Consider the following 15,054-nt stretch of genomic DNA (forward strand, 5'->3'; position numbering starts at 1 on the left):
GGCTTCCCTCTAAGACAGCATCTCATGAACATACACATTAACATAATGATGTTACCCTGCGTTGTTCTCTATTTCTTTCCTAGTAAATCCTTACTATTTATTCTCTTCTGTACCAAAAAGCATTAAGTATTTTTACTGCTTTATTCATATGTTTCCAACATCTTTTCAGATAAGTAATAGCTACGTTAGAGTCCATCGTTATGCATGGAAAGCTAGACTTTCCCCCCCGCCTCCACCATTCGCATCCCATACACATTAGTTTTTACTTACTAGTATTGGAATCTACTTTCATTGCATGAAGTTTCAAAACCTTTTTTTAACACTTTGGTATCCACTTTGTATACCCCTATAATAATACTGTATCATACATAAAGATCTTTAGTTTCACCTTCTTTTCCCGATCACTTAATAAAAGGCACTAAAGAGATACAAGCCATAGCACAAGTCCTTGGGTAACTGTGGCACCACTGTGAAAACTGAAGATTTACTACACTTCATTTTGTATCCTGTAATCAGTTGTCAGTCCACGAGAGGATCTTTCTACTTACCATTCCAACTTGGTTTCTTTAAAAGGCTTTGTAAGATACCCCATCAAAGGCTTTATGAAAATCCACGTGCCCCATATTAAATGGAAAGACTAGGCTGACATACTTTAGTAAATCAGTCATCTGTAAAGCTGTGTGAACAACAAATTTTCCATTGGTTGAATCAAAAAAACCCACTACCAATAGTGTGATGAGTTGAACATATTAATTCTCAAATGTTGTTAACATTTAAAAATTATATTTAAACGCATTTACCACCGCAGTTTCAAAGTATTGAAAATTAAGATATTTCCCTTTGAATAGGCTAAAAAACTGTTAACCTTAAAAATAGAGGGTTTTGGTTTGTTTTTTTTTTTTTTTCCTCCTATATTTTTTCTAAGGCTCCTTTTCCAAGCTCTAGTTTTCTATATTTTGATGTTTTTTTCCACTTGTGCACTGTAGGTAAAATAAATTAACACACTGTAAGTATAAGCTAATGGCTTATTTTCCCTTTACTCATTGTTATGTCATGACCAGGATCTGTGGATTATAGTCACAGAGACCTGTATATTGAATAGTAAGTGATCATTAAAAAATGCTCTGACACGGTTTTAACAGTACCTCAATCCTTAATATAAAGGAATTGTTACAGCAGGCTCACAGGCCGCTGTATAAGCTTAATGCTTTCTTTCAGTTACTGGTTCAGTTCATCAGTGAACTTGCACAAATTCCTAAAGTTATTTTCCCAGGAAAAATAAATGAACAAAAAGATTAAGCAGAATGTGAGGCTCTGAGTAACCTGTGGGCCCCAAACACACAATGCTTTATCTTGCTATCAGAATTTGTTCATGAGGGCACAAGGTTTTTTTCGTGCATTTGAACTATTGCACATTTGGCCTTTGTTGCTTGAGATGCAAAAGCTGGAGTTATGAGTGGGCATGTACAATGTACAAACCACACTAAGGTTTTTTATTGTTCTTGTATTCCAGTTTGGAATCTGTGTGCATGTGTGTGTGTGTGTGGGGGGGGGGTGATTTTGAATTGCAGGAATTGCTTTTCTCCCCGGGCCTGTGGCTTACTTTGCTGCATAAGGCAAATAGGAAATATAGGGGAAACTCAGAACATATGGGAAGGGAAGTGTGAAGTTTATTATTACTCTGGAATGACAAAATGAAATAAAGTTGAGAATTACTTTTGCTTTTCTTGGATGTTGAGTGTTATGCTATGCTTCATGTGGTAATACCCCTTCCAGCACGACACAACTCATGAAGCATAAAATAGGGTTGTTTCAGCCTTATTGGTGAGATTTGCCAATTCACTCATTGTTCTTTCAGTCGAGACAAGAGCAGTCAGTCTCTCTCACCATTCCAGCAATTGCCATCCTGAGACAACAGTAAACGGCCACACCAGACCAAGTGCACTATTTTGCTGGAGTAAGCACAGTGTAAGTGTTCCCTCCTATATTGTCCAGCAATCTTCCCATCTTCTTTTGTTTCTAGAAACTGCTTAGTCAAAGGGTCTAGACTTTTTCTATTTTAGCTGATCATGCTTTCTGAGAACTCATTAGTAAAATGCTCTAGGTCTAGACTATTATTTATGTAGGTTTCTACAAGACAGAGCATAAATAAGCAACAATAGAGGCACTCAGGCCAATCAAGGAGGCTAAGGGGGCCATGAAAGTGCAACCATAGCACTCAATAAATCTATGTACAAAAGAAAAGGTGGAAAAATCTGAGTATTCTCTTACCTAGTATGGATCCTTGAGGATTTTTTTTCAGTTTGTTTCCGTACATTGGTAAGATTTTGGGAAATGGTTATAGACCTATCATTGTAGAGTAGAACATACATATAAAGCTCAGCCAGTGTAGAGCTTTCTTGGTCTAAAACTGTCCAATAGCATTATGGTTGTTTGATTCCAGATAAGAATAACTTCGTTATTGTGCAATTATAGTGCAATTAATATGCACTCTAATTATAATAAAACCATGCATCTTCAGATAAGGCTTTTAAACATTCATTTTTGTAGTACTCATGAACATAGGAAAGGTAAGAAATTAGGAGTTTGTTCAGAAGTGTTACTCACTTCAAGAAAAATGCATTTAACCACAAGCATATCCTATTTTTTTGCAACAATAATAAAAATGCTGCCTTCCTAACACAGTGTAGCTCGATGACAATAAAATATTGTACACCGTAATAGGAATGCAATAACCTAAAGATACAGTAAAGAAATATAAAGTGAATCAATTAACCGTGTTAAGTCTCTCCATACAAAACGAGAGCTGTATGGATGCTGTCATTCAATCTACAATTCTTTTGTGACTATATACCTGAGCCAACACCAGGTGGGGAATGAACTGGAAATGGGAGTGGGAACAAGCAGCAGAGAGGTGTTACAGCTTACTTTTTTTTCAAAAGCAGTATCCCACCTAAAAGCAAAAGTCCACCTAAATCATTCAAAACTTTACCTAAATGTGTAGCACTATGAGCCAAGGTGACTCTGTTTGACTACATTTGACTTCATGTCGGTACACACTTATTTACTAAGTAGTCACAACCTATGCTTGACTCCGTTATGCAGTAAAAACTCTGACAGGAAACTAGCTGAGTCTATATACCCCTATAATAAGAGTAGGACAACACTAGCCAGAGAGGGAAGGACTCCAGCATGAACCCTGTCATCTCCTCCAGAACCAGGAATGGCCAGATCACCCAGTCTGCTCAGAGAAAAGGTCATACCCCTGTCCATCCACAAAGAACCACTATCTGCACCAAAATTTGTTGTTTGGTTATAATAAATTTCTGTGTGCTGTTTCTGGCTGTTTCCAACAATTTCTGATACAAGGGAAAACCCTTGTGAGGAGAGCCAGGCAGTGGAATAGATTGCACAGATGTGCAGTCTCCATCCAAGGAAGTTTTCAAGACCTGATTGGACAAAATCCTGAGCAACCTGGTCTAGCCTCACAGCTGAGTCTGCTTTTTTAGCATGAGGCTGGTCTAGAGACCTCCCAAAATCCCTTCCACCCTGATTTATCCTGACTGTAAGATTATATCATTCTCTCTTGCATTTTCTTACAACCTGGTGTGCAGTCCCACACAAAACATATTGAACTCCAGATTAAACTATAATTTACACCTTTGATTGATTTGCATTTCCATGTATATGATAATTTCTTTTAAATCATATTCTCTCTTTACCAAGGATTGAGGCTATTTATTGTAAATGTCACAAAGTAACTAAATATGTCTTAAAAAAAAAAGGGTAGACTTCAAGGTCTTTGCTGTTACGTGGAAGAATGAAGATTTTCTTCTTATACCTCATAGTTGTATGTGTCTATTCTATCTGAAATGTTTGAAATATATTAGTGTACTATACTTTGAAGTACAATCTGAGGAATGAATATAGAAAAAAAAATCACTAGAACGTGATACTGTGGAAGAACTTTCCATTTCTTCAAAGAGTAAATAACACAAAATAACGTAGCATCACCTCCACCTCTACGGTTAAACATGTGATTTAGTATTTTTCCTTATCTCAGATTCAAATCTGCTTCGTGTTTCAGTAAGTGATTTGTGACAACCGGATGAAAAGCCAGTTTCAAAGTCCTTTTCAAATAATGGGCACCAAATGGAACCCTACAATGACAGAACAGCAGAAGAAAAAACTGCCTATCACCTCTGCAATCACTGTAACAAAATACCCTACTAACACCACCATCAAACCTGACCTTACACATTACAGAAGGTACAACGCTTCTTGAACTGCTCTGAACGGCCTCAGAAATGGCATGTGACATGCTGAACCAATAAATAAATAAGTAAATAAATAAATAAATAAATCATCGAACTGCAGAGGCAAACACTAAAGGACAGAAATGTCCAGTTTCTATGGAAAGATTTTTTTTTTTCTTCCAAGAAAACAACTGCTTTTCTGTTCTCGGTCCTTCAAAAAGGTGTGGTGTATAACATACACCACAGATTATCAGAAAGTCAATCCAGACAATAGTTTTATGATGCATTCCCCCTATTCCTTAACATTTGCTAACCTTGTTCAACAGTTAAATACCACCTTGTCCTAAGACATCTACCGCCTGTTTTAGAGGACGACGATTCAGACATGTCAAAACTTGGCTGCTTTTTGCAGTTGCATTTACTTTTTGCAGCTAAGTTTAACAAAAGATTAATTCTGCCTACAGACCTGGGTTTTTCTCAGTCTCTTATCTTCTCCCCACTGTCTTCACCACAGATCTACCACACGTGATCTGCTTCAAGCTCATGCAGTTGTAATGATCTGCTTCCTTGTACCACATATTCCTCTAGATAGAAAACACAGCATCTGCACAAAAAGCTATGCTGTATAATATTAAATATTTCTTTAAACTCACAGTTAGCAAACAAAAGCTCTGATAAATACTATTCAGCAGGGTTTTATGGCCATATTTTATTTGCCATTCTAATTAAATCACTTTTTCCAACTATTTAGTTACAGCTATGATGTTCTTCTGAGGACTTCGCCACTATTCTTTAAATTTGAACACAACCTAATCGCATTACAAACCACCTATCATCTGGGGTATTTAACATCCTTATTAGCATCATATTACTCAGAATCATTATTTTCCTGATTCCTTTTCTGTGTCTTAAGACAATATTTTAAAACTTTCTGTAGTATCTAGTGAGTAAACAGTAATAATAACTAAAGGTGTCCACAGTAGTCATTACAAAAGCAATTATATTTGTTACTTTCTAATTTGAAGTGTTTCTTCAAGGAAACAAATTCTGAGACTGAATTACTGGGACTCTCATTTTCATCTCTACTTATGGATATCTCTCCTTCTTGTCTTTTTCCTCTTTTTAATTTATTTTCCAATGCATTATTATTTTCATTGTTACTTCTACAGCTAAAGTATCATTGTCTCTGTCTGTGCTGTGACATTTATGTCAGCCAGAGTTTTTCCTCTGCAGCCTTACATGAGCATTATTTGATGCAGTATTTTAACTGAAAATAAATCAAATATATTCAGACATTGAATTGTTATATAAAACACGTAACAGTTTTGTTACAAAGATATGATTGAGAAGCTATTCTGTTAACGCATGTGTCTGGAACAGGCTAACCATCAACAACAGTATACTTAATTTCTAAGTGCCTCCTGAAGATAAACTTCCATCATAACTGAACTGCCAATTGAAAATGAAATACAAAGATGTCTCAAATGAATCAGCTGAATCTTCCCAAAACCAAAATCCTCCTCCAGAATAGCTCTCACCTATCACTTGCTCATCTTCACTTTGCTTTTCATTAACACTTGTTGATATATCCTTCACTTATATTGCTTACAAGTTCTGTACAACACTGAATGTTTATTATTTTGTTCTTTTATAGTGGTAGTAAAACAGGACCAAGAGGCAGGAAATACTGATTTTAGCCTTCATTAAATTGTCAGTGATAGCAAAGGCATAGAAGATGGCCAATATTATACCACATATATTTTAGAAAAAGTACTGCTGAGGAAGTGGGAATGAGAGACCCTGTTTCTACCCATTACAGGTAGTCTAATGTGCTATAACCAGCTGTCCCAGGGAAAGATCCCTGGGCACCAGGCCATGAACACAGAGTGACACTACTTAGGGCTCCTCTGCAGGGAAAGGGCCATGCCCAGGCTGCATAGCGCTTGGACTAGGTTTCCTCTGGGCCCTTCTCCACAGCTTAAGATCTAACCATTATTTTTTCTGTACTTTCTGTTCAAAATGTCTGAGGTAATGTGCTGTTACCATGCATCTTGCAGGCCTCCAGAGTGATGTTTTTACAGCATGCCATCCAGGCTACAAGTTGTGTAAGAACAGGTGAAGCTATCCAAGGCATTAGGCATGCTGGAATAGCACTCAGGAGGGAGGGGGAGTGGGGCAAGGAGAACCAGAGCTGGAGGAAAACAGACCCACATGCGAGGTTAGTGACCAGCCATCCAGGACTTCAGAAGGAACTGAGGAACCAAGTTATTTCAAAGTGAAGAGCCCACAGCCCAATATGTTTAATTAGAGAATTGACTAAAATAGTAAAAATGGAAAACAATTTTGTAGGCACAGATGCGTTTAAGGAAAAGACTGATGTAGCTTTTGTAGAGGAAAGTTATGATTGACATCTATTAGGGTTATTTTAATGAATAAATGTGGACAACAGTGAACTGGCTGATATATCTACTTAGATTTGGTGGGGAGGAAGCCCCTTCCCTGGCCCCTGGTCCTCAAACTACGTGCCTGGCAGGAAGCTTCGCCAGCATGACCCACTCAGCTCATGGTCACCAACCACCTGCCCTCCACACATTTGTCATCGATGGCAGAGAACTCAGACGCCCTGTTAGGGTTTTACAAACACGCCAGTGGTGGGGCCAAGGTTAAAACACTGTGCAAAGATTTTCTTGGGAGTGCAGTCATACCCCGAGAGAACAGAGCCAACAACTTTTTTTTTTTTCTTTTGGTCAAGACAGAAGTGAAAGAGACTCTAAAACACCTTGATGTTAATGCACATCTGCATGTTAGCAAGTAATAAAGCTAAAAAAAGTTGCACCGTTAGATGCTCTAGTGATCTTTACTCAGACCACAGTGACGGTTCTCTGAATTACAGCTTCAAGCCCCTGCTTTATGGTAACCATTATTTTCTATTAGAAATAGCAAACATGTCTCTGTCTATCCACTAAAATGTATTGCGACGTCAGACAGAAAAAATTTGAAAGGTATCTGTGCAATTCTTGCTGGTATTTAATGAAAACTGCCTATCAAGGCTTTCTTGAAGGAAAGACTTGGCATAATCGAAATAAGGTAATGACTGATTGGAAGACCGTGAAAAGCTAGCATTTCATGAAGACTTTCAAGTCTACTTTGCATATATTTTAGCTCATTGTCTGAGGCAGAACCAATGGTGATACATTGCTATACTGCTAGATGTGCAGAAAGAGAAAGAGGTGTGCTTTTTTTTTTTTCAGTTGGTAGGTGCAATAGTCATGTAAAACAACAAAATGTCTAAAAAATTGTTCTACAATGCTACTATCTAGATTAACCAATGTGTTTTTAGGAGTTTTAAAATATATGTACTATTTGCCTGTCCACTGTGACACATCAAGGACCCGGTTTTAGTCTTAGATGCATACTTCTATGCAGACTTTATAAATGAAGATATCTTGACCTAAATCTCAAGCTAAGGGCATATAAAGTGTTAGCATGGTAAATTTAATTAACAAATCTCAGTTAATTAAGTTTTGCAAATCTTCTTTTTCCTAGCATATTGGGGGATACTTTTGCATGACTGAGTACATTAATCTATTTCAGGGACTATAAATGACAAGTTTTAAAAAGGATGTGCTCTCAATCTACTTCTGTACATGAGCAACTATTAAATTAGCATTGTAATGTTTTTAGGTTTCATAAATAGATAATTTGAGTGTTTCTGTATATAAATTAACCCTATTGTATCATTTAGATATAGTCAAAGCCTTCTGAGTCTGCAGAAAAAAATATATCATTGTTTGAAGCTCATGACTGAATATATAAAATGCACTAGGAACAAGTAAATGAAGATTTAGCTGTTCAAGTGATTCATATTTTCTGTCATTAGTGTTACCTCACTAATAATTATAATAAATTCTTTTTTAAAAATAATTTTTCTGACAGCAAGTTCAAAAGACTTCACTTTAGCAGCTTGAGAAATCAACAGCAATTCAGCAATATTCTAATACTGGTAATCAACTATGTATGTGGCGGTATGAATTAACTTATGAAATATAATACACTAAAGCTGAGATATGGTGCACAGGCTGCTATTATGCCTATTTTAAGTAGTAAGAAACATAACTTACAAGCATCATTTGTAGAAATTGAGACTGTTGTTTTCAATAAATATAATTAAGTTAGGATATTTTCCTATTATAAAATTAAAATTAATTTAGCTTATTGAGTTTATGTTTTGGTTTTTTTTTTCTCTGTATTGATTAGAAGTAAACAAGACTCTGCTGACTTTAATGGGGCTAGCCAATTTAGTCTGCCTGCTCTGCAAAGCCCTCATAACGCTTTGTGAATCAGTTAAGAACTTCTTAAGATTTTACTGGAGAGCGTTACTGTTATTTATGATTTTGCATATCTCCTCTTCTTTGCAAATCAGCAGTATGTTTAAACTAATGTAATAAATACACTTGTTTGTTATATTCAAACACATGTCATATTGAAATGTTTGACAGAACAGAATTGTGTGATGCTTTGTTACTGTAATATTCCCAGGCCAGCAAACCACAACATTTGTCATACATTTTTTCAGCTGAACTGAACCTGACCTTGAAAAGAGGTTGTTTACTATTGTATTTATTCTACTTGTTTTGTACAATGCAACTACACTGAGACCCAGAATTGCAGTAGCACGCTCACAAAACGTTGTTACAACTGCTAAGTCAACAAACAAAGAAAAATGTAAATCAGAACTTGCTGTGGCTACTCAGCTCTGGGTGATGCATCGCAAAGATCACGATGGGAATTTCTAGAACTGTGTAGCCCTGGCCATATCTCCAGGTCCATTGCATTGTGAGACCGTATGCACACTTCGGTGGGCAGAAACTCAAACAGGGAAAGTCTATGAACAAGTGTGACCAGGGCAGCTTCACCCAGCTCTGTGCTCAGAGGACTCCATGCCATTCACCTCCGCACGTCATTACACTCCCAGAAGGCTCCACAACTCCTTATCAGCCCAACACCCATTCTATTTCTAATACATTTTTTTAAGACAATAGTGGTTAAATATACCCAAAGACATTAAAGTGAATGAGTCAACAGTGTCTTTCATGTTGATATTCCACACTTGCCATATATTTGGAAATTATTTCACAGCTGCAATTAAAAAATTGACATTTACTCCATAGTAATAACTGGATTTGGTTTTTAGCAAGGCCATTGTGTTGACTAAAGCAAAAGCAACACAAATTATCCCTTCACATTTTTATCAACTTTTTTTTTTTACTAAATTAAAAATTGCAATAAATGACTTACCATATTGTAGGTGGTTCAGAACCTTCTACTTCCAAGTAATCATATTTTTCTTCCATTTGAAAATCTGTAAATATGAGTGAGATAGTATCGCCAGGTTCTGCCACAATTGTCCATGTGCAATCTGCATTGTTATGATATTCATTAGGAAAATTGGGACTGGAGATGATACCACTGGATCCTCTCATAGTTCCTCCACAAGCATCCTCAGCTGTTTAAAAAAAAGTAAAATGTCATTAAAATCACTCCTTAGCAATCTATACTTTCTTAATGAGAAGAAAAATTTCTCTCTAAATAAAAAATGATTTAAGGTATATTAATATGTAAGACTTGAAACATATGCCTGCAAAGTTAGGGTATTAACAAGTAATTGCTTTGCATTTCAAATATTTCAAAATTATTATACTAGTTCCAGTAGATATTTTTATAAGCTACTTTTTATTATTTTGATTAGCATTGTTCCATTCATTTTACAATGAATAAGATGCAGAAATTTCAGGATTTCGTCTCTTGCTCACCAGAAATGTTTTCATCAAGCAAATTGAGTTTAATTGTTATCATAGGCAGTATGACACGAGGAATGCAGCAGCAACATTATACTGAAAAATCAAAGCTCTTCTCAGGTAATTTCCTAAATGTCAGATGGTAGACCTTTTCATAGTTAAAATCTTTACACTACAGTCATTTTAAAGAGGATAATTTTTAACAGATCTTGTGTTTCAAAAACAACTATGAGAAAACCTTTTTCATGGTAACGTTCTATAACATAAAGTCTTGTGCTGAATAAACTTGTAGCATTCGTATTGGAGAAGATTTACAAAATCTTCTAACATCAGCAGAACTACTTCTCACATAGTGATTCACAGATCTCATTCTTCAAGAAGGTAAGAGAAAATGACTGATGCTCTGTATCAACATAAAGGTATATATATGTATCATGTCTAATATCCCCAAAATTGTTTTTGAGAATCTTATATCATTTTTTGTGTGAGTCAATAAAATTGATGGGGATGTAGTTCTAGTACTTTCTGAAATGGAAATACTTTTCAATACAGCAATATCACATTTTATCTCAGTAATTTAATATGCTACCCAAATGCTTGAAGCATTGAAAAGAAATTCTTTTTTCTGCTTAGTTGAAGCGCTAACATGAATAAAAAGTGATCTAAAGCCTGAAAACAGTCAATATTGCTGAAAAATTAGTGAGAAAATTAAAAAAAAAATTCTAAAGGAGTATAGGATCACTGAACAAAAATTTTAAAGCACGTAATGACTCAGCTCTATCAGGGAGAAAATTCTTATTGCTGGTCACAAAGCTCCTAATTAGGGTAATTTAGGAATTTAAGATATCAGTTTTTGTAAAAATTCTGCTAGATTATTATACGACCAAGTAGACACACTAAGGTAAAAAAGGTACATTGAGTTTAATCTTACTAATCAACCAGCACATTTAACATTCACTAAACACAACAAAGTTGATGAATCTCATCACTTTACAGGCTCAGGTCCTTTATTGTGAAAGGAATGTAATAGTATATGAAATATATCAAGGAAGTTTTGGTTTTATGATTTAAGGAGAAATTAGGAAATCAGGATCTGTTTTCTTCTTTTTAATTACTACTTCACAGAGTAATATTTCCATTGAAACAATGACTAACATACTAGCTGAATGATTTTGAAGGACCTGTATGCATTTATTTAAATATATTTTATCATCTATTGATTTGAAAAAGTTCTTACAGGCAAATTTTCATAGCTTAATTAATGAAGCTTATGCCATCTGGGAAGAAAATAATAGTGAGTGGAAAAGGTTTTTGACTCACATAACGAGTTTAAAGGAGAAGACTAGGAGTATTCATAAAATACTAAAGACATTAGAATAGTTTTCCTTTAAACTCAAAACTAAAAGGGCTTTGGAAAAATATTGTACTACAGAACTCACTGTATCTATTTTTTATAAATGAACTGCAGAGATAAACCTATCCTAGTTCCCAGCAATTTAAAAGCTGTTCATTAAAAATGTTGTTATACTATGCTAATACTTAAAAGAATAGATAAACAAACAGAGTGACTGTGTTTAAAAACAGAGGCTGTGTGAATGAGCCTGTCTGCTATTTCTGAACCACATCTGTTTAGAGAGTCCTGCCAAAATGAATTTTTGCTACCATCAGCAAAACATGAACCAAACACAACATGATGCGTTTTGTTCTGATTCATGAAGCAATACTACAGATAAAAAGGAGAGTAACTACTTTTAAATATAACCAAAAGCACACCAGATATCTTCTTAGCCTTTTTAATGCAAACATTAGCTTGATAAATGAGAGGATTATTGTGCTCAGTTCCTATATCCCTCCACCTACAATATCTTTTGACTGTTGTTTATTTGGCTTCAACCTTGCAGGCAAATCCTCGTAGGCAAAACCTCACATGTGGGAAGACATCAATTCCCTTGAGCATGTTTGGTGCCCTAAGAGTTGTGAAGCCACTGGAAAGGGGAATTCATCTTCAAGCATACTGTAAAGTGACAAGAATTGTTCTTCCTCATATAGACCTCAACAGAAGTTCTGCCACTAACTTCAAAATGCATAGGACCCTGACAAATAAAAGAAAATTTAATGATCATTTCTATACAATATATATTGTGAAACACAAACAAACAAACAAAAAAACTGATAAGAAAAATTCATGAAGAATAACAGTTCCCCATCTTCCTCACTGTGCAATGAGCCCAACAATGATATGTGGTCAGGAAAGAAAGAGAGGAAAGGTAATATTTGCAGTAATTTCTGTGCAGAACTCTGAGAATCTTTACATTTCTCTGTCTTCTCACAACTCTGCATGACCTAGGTGAAATCACTTAGGTACCAATCCTCAAAGACACTTAAGTAATGAACACTGCTTAATTTCAATGTGATCAAAAGGTAATATCTAAACAGCAGTTAAGCACCTAACTGCTTTACAAGAACTGCTTATCAGTCCCTGTTCTTTTGATTTCCAGTCATGAAACAGGGAGAACAATGTTCACAGGAATGGTGAGAAGACAATACTTTTGTAAGGTTTTTAGACAATCCAGCATTATGCTGCTGACAGTTCTAAATATCCAGCAAGCATAGATGAGATGTTAAAAAACACTCTGCTTTTGAAATTCCTACCCATTATTTTCAAAAAGCAAATTAAATTTATTTTGTCACGAATTTAGAAAATTCATCTAACCTACAAACTTGCAAATGGGATATGAAGGCAAAAATGTAAAAAATATGCAGATTGCCAAGATGTCATTTTTGCAAACATACTTCTCTGATCTTAACCATATGCTGAAAAGAGAAGATTTTTCAAAGTGATATGCAAGTAGGGACTTGGCTTAGAAAAGCTTTTCAGGATATTAAGAATTCAAATGAAGTTCTATATTTGAATATGTATGAGGGCTCATGCGGAGGGAATATCTCTGATACTGTGCTAATGTATGTGATGATTACAAGAGTACAAAAGTTTGAGGATCCTTTTTTAAACTTTGTGCATAGTTGGGTCATTATTTATATATATATGCACATGACACATTTTTTTCTTCTCAATAAATCCCAGGAATAAAGGAAACATCTGGATAATTCCTCACGCAAATTAATTTCATAAAATTTTATATTGCATTCTCTAAACCAGTTACCTTCTTCTTTGTATGCTGTTCCTTGTCCCTTTTTCATAATGAATTTTTAAAATGCACATATTTATTTAGTCTTCTTCTAGTTTATTTTTAGATGTCTGGTTATTCCTGTAGGTTTAAGTGATATTTACAATAATGTTACATAAACATTGAACTGCAGTGATGATCAAACACAGTCGATGTTATCAGTGATTTATAGACTCTGCAAATTCACTGATTTCGATGGTAATTCAATGAGATTTCATGGTAAATCAAGTTTTAAATTGGCACACAATGTATCATGTCATCTAATCTAACTAGATATTTATACGATTTGGAAAAGTTAAACTTAAGTGCATCACTTCACTGTTCACAGAATGATAGACATTTACATTATTTAGTCTTGAAAATAAAGTGAGAGAAAAAAAAAAAGGAGTATAGCAACTTTCCTAGTTTAAACAATAATCTTTATAATATCCAGTAAAAGCTTTGAGCAAGTTGGGCTGCTTCTGAAGTAACTCGTCAAGAAAAGCTTAGTGGTTTTGAGAGGACCTGTAGCAATTGCTCTGTACCTTGATCTTAGCTAAACAGATTCTATGAAATTCATGGGACACCATTCACTCAGGCACAACCCCAGCTGTAGTACTGTTGCTCTCCTGAATTTTAGAGTCTTTTATTTCAGACAAGTTAGCTGAGCAGTCTAAAGAATTAACAGTGTATTTCTCCTGTTTGAGCATTTAACAGTCATATTAATTATTGCTTTTAAGATCTATGCACATTAATAACACCTAGCACTTATACTTTTCATCTGAAGATCACTGCCGAAGCATTGAATTCTTTGAGAAACTCTAGTGCTTTTAATAGAATTTAGAATAGGTAAATAGATAACAAGAATGATGTGTAGGAATTTCAAATATACTATTTTTTCTTGTTTTACTTTAACAAGGTCACTATTAGGTTAATAAGTCAAATTCTACTGAAACATTCAAATTCACTGTAGCTACTGTCCACTATGTTACTAGTATAAAACATTTCTCATATTTGAAAGAAACATAATCAGAACAAAGAGGGAGAATACTGGGGAGAGACCAGTGGCATAATAACTTTCACTTACATCTATGCCATTCTTGGTGAAAGTCATAGTTGCGTCCTCATCTACACCAAGAAATCCCATACTGCTACATGAGACTTTGAAAATCATTGCCAGATAATTTAACCCAGATCATTCCCTCCAGTTTCTAACTAACCATGAGAGAAGAATGAGGAACAGCTACACAAGAAAGTCACTCTTGTGCCATGTTTTCCGAAACTGCATGGCACAATCTTGGCTGTCAGCAAAGGATGTGGACCATACGATACAATAAGAATATAGCATTACAAGATAAATAAATCTTGATCCAATCAGTGTGGTTAAAAATGACTTTATGTGCCTCTGCACATTCTTCTGCATATCTCTGAATGGGATGCATCCACATGTATGCATGTGGTTATACAAATTCTACCCATCTACCCAGTATTTTCTTTCAAGCTCCTGTGCTGCCTTAATTGATGTCTAACTGTAAAGATTTCTGTTGGGCAATTAAAGAAAACAGAGTCCCTGAAAAATACCATTCTCCACTCTATAGCCCCATATTTATCATAAATTAAAATATAAATGAACCACTTACAGGCATAAAATAATCATGTGCAAAGTGAAGCATAACTCTAAGTATTTTCTTACTAAATGAAACTTATTGCTTTTTACATCTTTCTGAAACAGTTCTTGATTATTTGATGCCATAAAGTAGAATGGAAATGGAAATGGAAATGGGAATATAATTATGTAGATCATATTTTCTGATATTTCTCCAAGACTACAACCCT

General features: G+C 35.1%; 1 protein-coding gene across 2 annotated transcripts in view; it reads right to left on the reverse strand.

Annotated features, from left to right (window-relative positions):
• Positions 1-15,054, reverse strand: part of CSMD3 (CUB and Sushi multiple domains 3) — a 711,519-nt gene that overhangs the window by 489,174 nt on the left and 207,291 nt on the right. For both annotated transcript variants that reach the window (XM_068933141.1, XM_068933140.1), the window contains exon 5: positions 9,555-9,762. In XM_068933141.1, the coding sequence (XP_068789242.1) occupies positions 9,555-9,762 (208 nt within the window). The remainder of the gene's footprint in view (positions 1-9,554; positions 9,763-15,054) is intronic.

This window comes from Struthio camelus, chromosome 2 (assembly GCF_040807025.1).
Source record: "Struthio camelus isolate bStrCam1 chromosome 2, bStrCam1.hap1, whole genome shotgun sequence".
Classification (NCBI taxonomy): domain Eukaryota; kingdom Metazoa; phylum Chordata; class Aves; order Struthioniformes; family Struthionidae; genus Struthio; species Struthio camelus.